This window comes from Nylanderia fulva, unplaced genomic scaffold, assembly GCF_048542155.1.
Source record: "Nylanderia fulva isolate GAGA-0341 unplaced genomic scaffold, ASM4854215v1 Scaffold804, whole genome shotgun sequence".
Lineage (NCBI taxonomy): Eukaryota > Metazoa > Arthropoda > Insecta > Hymenoptera > Formicidae > Nylanderia > Nylanderia fulva.
In genome coordinates this window covers 2,487-10,723 of record NW_028190922.1, presented here as the reverse complement: position 1 = coordinate 10,723, position 8,237 = coordinate 2,487, and the positions used below count along the sequence as shown (strand labels likewise).

The window sequence follows — 8,237 nt, the reverse complement described above, 5'->3', positions numbered from 1 at the left end:
CATATCGAGAGTGAAGAGTTAACGGGTAATCGGATCTCGTTCGCGACGCAACATACACGTTCTCGCGACGAATTCGCCATTGTCTCGTGCATGCTACGTGCACGTGATCGAACATTACGAGTATTCGGATCCTGCTGGAAGATTCACTGCGATATTCGCGTATCGGTGAATGCATGTCGTGCATTCTCTCTCTCGCTCGTTCTCTCTCTCTCTCTCTCCCGCGCTCTCTCTCACAATTGTCGTAGTACGCCGTCGCGACGAACTCGCCGTCGTATTGTGCACGCTGCGTACACGTGATCGACTCCTGCGAATATTCGAATCCTTCTGGAGGATTCTGTGTGATAGTTAATTGCATATAAATGCACGTGATCGAACATTACGAATATTCGGATCCTGCTGGAGGATTGAATGTCACATAATTGAAGACAATTATTAAGTCGCGTCAAATCATATGTGCGCGTGTTCGATAAATTATAACGGTCGTCCACAAGAGGACAAATTTGTTGTTGTACGATTCGCGATCGTGACTTTCAAATAAGACATTGTTTTCTCTTGCGACAAAAAACATTGGTGTCGATATCGAACAAACAGTTTTTTCTTTTGTGATCGCGAGCTTCGAAACGTGTACAGCAAACGCTTTCGTTTCTCATATCGAGTTTTTGTTCTTTTTTCTTTGATTTGTTTGTGTCAAGTCCAGGTGACTTTCTGACATGTGAAATAATAAATTGATCTGTTTTGTTCATCAACTTCAAGACTTCTTTTCAATTCGGCTTCCTACGTAAATCATCAATCTCAGCGCACACATGGGTGCGCGATCACCCTATTAAGATACAGTCCACTCAACAATTATCCTATTGTCCATCCATCACATCTCTCATGAGATTCCTATGATTTCTTTCCAATAAAAAAAAAAAAAAAAAACGGGTGAAGGATTTGAGAGGCGGCGCGCGAGACGCGGCCCTAAAAAGGCCGAGCATGCTCGTTCGTCGCAGCTTCGCGTCGGACCACGGTTCAAGCCGCGCGTTCGCAACATTTGGTCCTTCGAGCCGGATTTGAGATTGGTGACGAATTGAAAAGTGAAAAACTCAAGTAAAAAACACAGTGACATTGCAAGTACATTCAAAATCGGACATCATCAAACGCTATCAGTGCATTCAAAGAGAGTGACAGCTCGGTTCGTAAAAGACTAATTTGATTAAATTCAGTGTCGTTGAAACCTCAGTTGATTAAATTCAGTGTCAAAATGGAAGAAGCTCTCGCAAATCAACAAACTGCTTGCTATTCAGTTGCTCGAGCTCTCGACAATTTTAAGAAGATCGGTCGGTCAAATCTGACGGCCGCCAAAATTCGCTCGCGAATGACGAGCTTACAAGACACGTGGACACAATGTGTACGCAATCACGCGACACTGCTGCAGCTTGTTCCTGACGAGAAGCAAGTTTCAATTCACTACTTCAAAAAGGAGACCTTCGCCTTCCACGAGGACCTCTATCAGGCAGCTATGGACTACATGAACGAGTGCTTGGAGGAGCTGGTTCCAGTCGTAAGTCGTGAAACCTCTTTCAACGCTTCGTTCGCGCATACAGACTCTGCGTCATTATCGGTCAAACATCTTCCTCCCATCAAATTGCCGCCGTTCACCGGTAAGATTGAGGAGTGGGAGACTTTTCGCGATCGGTTTCAATCGCTTATTATAGACAATCGCGAATTATCGAACTTCAGTCGCATGCATTTTTTAGTGTCAAGTTTAACAGGCTCAGCTCGCGATGCGATATCAGGTATTAAAGTCACCGCGGATAACTTCTCGGTTGCGTGGAAAGCATTAACAGCGCGTTTTGAAAATAAGCGCCGATTAATTGAGACTCACATTTCGAATTTGTATAATCTTCCGAAAATGACTCGTGAGTCAGTTGTCGAGCTTCACGCCTTACGCGATAAAGCCGAACAAGCGATCTCAACATTGCAACGTCTTAATCGTTCGCCGGACGATATAGTCAGCGACATGTTAGTTTATTTTCTCTCTCAGAAGTTCGATCCCGCCACGCGCCGTGCGTGGAAGTTAAAAACGAGCGATATCGAAAATCCGCCAACATACAAAGAAGTATTAAAATTTATTTCGTCGCGTGCTCTCGCGTTAGAGGAACTTCACCCTCGCGATAACGACAAGACCAAGTCACATGCGAAAGTGACTAGCGCAACAGCGACTGCGTCATCTAATATAGTGTGCTCAATGTGCAAGCAATCGCACATTCTCTCAAAATGTCCGCAATTTGTAGCAAAGAATCCGATTCAGCGACGCGAATTGGTTAAGAAATTTCGACGATGTTTTAATTGTTTGAGTGATAAACACATGTCGATCAATTGTCAAAATAATTTCACATGTCGAACATGTAATAAACGACATCATTCTATGATTCATCTCGATTCGGACTCATTGCAACAAGTTACAAATGCGAACAATACGTCAAACGCGAATGACGTCATCGACAACGTGCCTAACGTTACGGCACTCTCATCAGTTACAATGACAACTGCGCCGACTCCTGTTGTCTTATCTACTGCAAAGGTGAATTTGCAGGCGCCTTCTGGACGCTCATTGGTTGTCAGAGCCTTGATTGACGGTGGATCAGAGCTCACGTTTGTGACGGAGCGCGTTGCTCAAATATTACGTCTCAAGCGTATACGAACGCTTACTTCAACGTCGGGAATAAGCTGCGCTGACACCGGTACATGCCGATCTGCGGCTCTGATTCACATCACTCCTCGCAAAAAATCGAAACCAAGGTTCACAACGGTTGCCTATATTATGAAGGCATTAACGAGGTATGCTCCCAGAACGCTTCGCAATCGCAAGATTGGAAACATATTTCCAATCTGGAATTGGCTGACGATGATCCTACCGGATCAACACCGATTGATCTCATAATAGGATCCGATTTATATAATCACGTACTCGTTCACGTACGTAACGGACCGCTCGGTCAACCAGGTGCAATTGAATCGCATTTCGGATGGATCCTATCCGGAACAACCTCTATCCCGAATCACGTGACACAACCCTCATGTGGTAACTTCAACTCTCGTAATTCCGCCTGTTGAGGATGCGAGTCGCGTCGTGCAATCAGCTCAGTTAAATCAACGTTACAGTGTTGTCGCTCATTGTTGTTCTCTCGAAAATCAATTGTCTAAATTCTGGGAGGCAGAAGAAACACCTCAATCAATTGAAATGTCTCCAGATGACGAACAATGCGAAGAACATTTCAAACAAACGCATTCGAGAACATCGGATGGGAGATATATCATGCGTCTGCCGTTTCGAAACGGCCCACCCATCGAAATCGGTGAATCTCGCGAAATAGCCGCGCGTCGGCTTTCGTCGTTACTTCGGAGAATTAATAATCAACCTGCGATTAAGCAGGAGTATTCTGAGTTCATGAGCGAATACGCACAGTTGAATCATATGAAAGTAATCGCACCGGTGGATTCAGTAAATTCACAAGTCGTGTACATCCCTCATCATCCGGTCATTCGAGAGACTAGTTCGACAACTCGGTTGAGAGTCGCATTTGACGCCTCATGCACAACCTCTAACGGTACCTCGCTCAATTCTCACATGTTTACTGGGCCTAAACTACAGTTAGATCTGCAATCGGTTTTATTACGTTGGCGACAGCACAAATACGTTTACTCCGCAGACATAGCAAAAATGTATAGACAAATATTGGTCGACTCGCGAGATAGAGATTATCAACGCATCCTATGGATAGATGAAAATTCGAATATTCAAGAACATCAACTCCTTACGGTAACATACGGTACGGCTTCCGCACCGTTTTTAGCTCTTCGAGTCATTAATCAGTTAAACGATGATGAAGGAAGCTCGTTTCCACTAGCATCTGCGGTTTTAAGCGAGAACGTCTATGTGGACGACGTGCTGTTTGGGGCCGAAGATATGCCTCTCCTTAAACAGACTCGAGATCAAGTTTGCAAATTGTTGAAACGCGGTGGATTCGATCTTCGCAAATGGGCGAGTAACAAACCGGAGTTGCTCTCAGATATTTCATCGGATCATCACGGGCTCGCACAGCTTAAATTATTCGAGACTGACAACAATCTGAAGGTTCTCGGTATTTTTTGGAATCCGACGCACGATTGTTTCCAGTTTCAAATTGAATTACCACAGACTCTCCCTTCTACAAAACGAACGATTCTCTCTACCATAGCCAGAATATTCGATCCACTTGGATGGGTCACACCCGTGGTTCTCAAAGCGAAAGTTTTTATGCAGAAATTATGGCGACACAAAGTAGGCTGTGACGACAATCTCTCAGAAGATCTCCTTTTACAATGGAGCGTGATTTATAAATCACTCCATTGTTGACAGATTCGAGTATTGTGCTTGATTGGTTAAAACAAGCACCCATCTCACTGGAAAACTTTCGTCTCGCATCGCGTCGTTAACAGAGGTTCAAACACGAGTATCTGATGGCATTTGGCATCATGTCAGACACATGAAAATCCCGCTGGGACTGTGCATCTCGAGCCTACTCGCACAGAATTCAGCGCCTTCGACATTGTGGCGCGGCCCTTCATGGTTGAGTTCTTAACCAAGGTATGATTGGCGCGCATTCACAATAACGCCGATAGACGAAACACAGTTAGAAGAAAAACCGTGTCAAGTGCATCAACCGTGAACGCTGATGAACCGTCGGAATCTCATACTCGAATATTCATGGTGGCCCAAAATTAATACGGCATTAACGCCTACCATTTACCGTTTCATAAGGAAGTGTAGAAAGAAACACACATAGGATCGAACAACAAGGTCTCAATCTCACGCTCACTACAGTTGAATTCAAAGAAGCACGAAACTTTGGCTGAACTTCATTAATAGACTATTCGACAAACGAGCTCAATTAATTTAAAGTAAACAAACCGTTGCCTACTCTTACAGTTCCCAATTCTCTCATTAAATCCGTTCGGATTCTGACGGTTCTCATTCGCGTTGGGAGGGCGATTAGAACCCACTCGTAATTATACTTTCCAAGTCCAGCATCAATCTTATTAGCCAACCAACGATCACTACCAGATCATCCGTTTATACGCAGGATTGGTATCTCTCATGCCGAGGTCTTCAATCCACTCTTTCAAAACTTAGGACTAAGAGTTTTGGATTTTGAGACAAGAGTCTAGTAAGTCGGTTATTTAATAAATGTGTTCCGTGTACACAGAGAAAGGCTCAAGTAGATAGTCAGCCTGATGGGACAGCTACCTACAAGTCGTGTTTCGGCGCCTCTCGAGCGTTCTACATAGCGGTTGCGACTACGCCGGGACCCGTCTTACACGTTTCAGCCGGCCCGAGGATACCTCGCCGAAAGGGCCTACATAGCACTCTTTATGTGTTAGCCACACGCGCTATTCTTCAAACTGGTTAGTGATTACTCGACTGCTGCCTTTTTAACGCTTTTCCAAAGATAGATTTTGTAGCGCGACGTGGATTTACAAGAGGTCATGTACTCGGACAATGGCCATACGTTCGAGGAGCAGGACAAGGAGTTGTCGCCAAAGCGTATCGAGGGAGCTCAAATCGTGTTAAATTTCATCAACTTATAGTGTCAGATAACATACATGGAGTTTATCCCTCCCCATGCTCCACACTTCGGGTGGAATTGTGGGAGCAGGGTCAAAAGCGTAAATACCTTCGTAGGATAATAGGAAATCACCACCCCTCACTTTCGAGGAACTTACTACCGTTGGCTTTGTAAAGGTTGAAGCATGCTTAAATCAAGGCCCCTGTGCCCATTGACTGATTCGATTGACGATTTTGAAGTGCTCACTCGGTCAATTTTTGATTGGATCGGCAATCACAATAATCCAGACCTTATGTTCTGACAAATCAGATGAAAACAGACTGTCACGTGTGCGTTGTTGCGGACAGGATCACGGAGCGTTTTTGGAAGCAGTGGCACGCCGAATCTATATTAACACGCTGCAACAGCGAAAAACTAAGTGGCGAAAGGCAAGCAACTTATCATATCAGGTTTCCATGGTTCTGATTCAAAATCCTCTTATCCTCCTTGCAAATGGGGAAACTCGGGACGCGTAATCCACTGGTCAACCAGCTCTGAGGATAATGCGAGTAGTTCCGTCAAAACAGCGAACTCGGAATATAAGAGTCCCAAACTAAGTTATGTGTGTTGGGCTTCCAATCGAACGTTGATTCTGACGTTGCACGAGGATAAACCTCGAGTGTCAAGCAATAGGAGATTAAGTCTAGTGTAAAGTTAATTATACGATTCTAATTCTAATTACGTTATAATATGTAGCAAGTAAGTCAAGTTTATGTCATTAGTTAAGTCCAAGCGTTGCAAAGTAAAGTCGCCCCAAGGCGGGGCGGCGCTTGCAATCTAAGTTTAAGGTCGTGCGAAATAGTACGAACAGCGGATACTGTGGGTTTACGCGATCTGCGTTAATGTTAACAATCCGTCCGCGATACACACCAAGGATCTTTAGAAGTCAACTTTAGTAAATATGTCAGCCGTTTCGTCTACAATTTCACTTAGTTGCGATCTGAGCATATCAGAAGTTACATCTAGTTATGCTTATATATTGCATGGGATTCAATAGTGACGGAACAATCACACGCAATTAGTTTTCATTTAGCAAACCTCACTCACACGGGAGGTGAACGATGATCCTTGTGTAAGGTAGTATACCGACGAGATCGAGTAGTTTCGAAATTTCAAATTTCGAGGCGGGCGTTCCGTTTAGGATTCGAAAAATTTGGCCCCGCTCGATCGAACGACAATTACCGAACAGTCGAGAATTTAGTGAAAGCAATTGCCGCGGGCCTAACACGGCAGCACCTCGCGGCACGCACCGCGGGAAAGCGCCGCGGACAGCAAATTTTCGGCCAATTAGCGCGTTCCGGTGTACCCCTCGCGATCAGGCGGTCGTAGCGTGCTCGATATGGTGTAGCATTTACGTTGGAGACAGTCGTCGTGGAGAGAGAGCCGGCGTTGGTCGCAAGTCAGACCAAAGACTTCGCCTTCGGTGTAATAAGTGCGTGTGAATGTATTATCGCGACAAATCCCGAACGATTTGCGCATGTTGGTATTGTGTGAACATATCGCGAGTGAAGAGTTAACGGGGGTAACTTAATCGGATCTCGTTCGGCGACGCAAAACATACACGTTCTCGCGCGAATTCAGCCCATTGTCTCGTGCATGTACGTGCACACGGATCGAACAGATTAACGATTTTTCTTTTTCTTCGGTATTCGATCCTGCTGGGAGGATTAATGCGATATATTCGGAGTACGGTGAATGCATGTCGGGCAGTCTCTCTCGCTCGTTTCTCTCTCGTCTCTCTCCCTCTTCTCTTCCCGCGCTCTCTCTTCAAAATGTCGTTAGTACGCCGTCGCGACGAACTGCCGTCGTTCTTTTTTTTTTTTTTGTGCACGCTGCGTACACGTGATCGACTCATGCGAAGATTCGCAAAGCCTTGGAGGATTATGTGTGATAGGTAATTGCATTATTAAATGCACGTGATCGCACATTACGAATATTCGGATCCCTGCTGGAGATTGAATGTCACATAATTGACGACAATTATTAAGTCGCGTAAAATAATATGTCGCGTGGTCGATAAATTAAACGTTCGGTCACAAGAGGACAAATTGGTTGTTGTACGATTCGCGCTCGTGACTTTCAAATAAGACAATTGTTTCTCTTGCGACCAAAAAACATCGGTTGGCGATATCGAACAAACAGTTTTTTCTGTTGTGATCGCGAGCTTCGAAAGCGTACAGCAAAAAGCTTTCGATTCTCATACTCGAGTTTTTGTTCTTTTTTCTTTGGATTTGTTTGTGTCAAGTCCGGTGACTTTCTGACAGGTGAATAATAAATTGATCTGTTTGTTATACAAACTTCAAGACTTCTTTATTTTAATCGGCTTCATACGTAAATCATCAATTCAGCGCACACATGGGTGCGCCGATCACCCTTATTAAGATACAGACACTCAACAATTATCCTCTTGTCCATCCATCACATCTCTCAGATGGATTCCTATGATTTTTTCCAATTAAAAAAAAAAAAAAACAACGGAGTGCCCATAGATTGCTTGCAACATGGTCCACATTGACCACTTTTCAGTTGTTTTAAATATGAAAATTATTTATTTGAGATAAAAAAAACAATTCAAGCTACAAGAAATCCTTTACAACAAATTTGTAA

At 44.2% G+C, this 8,237-nt stretch overlaps 2 protein-coding genes across 2 annotated transcripts; both read left to right on the top strand.

Moving 5' to 3' along the window:
- The first annotated feature begins 1,243 nt into the window (after positions 1–1,243).
- LOC146719960 (uncharacterized) lies at positions 1,244–2,926 on the top strand. Its single transcript, XM_085489361.1, has one exon. The coding sequence runs from the start codon at positions 1,244–1,246 to the stop codon at positions 2,924–2,926; it is 1,683 nt and encodes a 560-aa protein (XP_085345487.1).
- A 300-nt stretch (positions 2,927–3,226) lies between these two features.
- On the top strand, positions 3,227–4,612 carry LOC146719959 (uncharacterized; the record flags this gene model as incomplete). Its single annotated transcript, XM_085489360.1, has 2 exons — positions 3,227–4,354; positions 4,508–4,612. Coding segments are annotated over exons 1-2 (1,233 nt in total), but the record flags the coding sequence as incomplete, so codon positions are not given.
- Between the last annotated feature and the right edge of the window lie 3,625 nt (positions 4,613–8,237).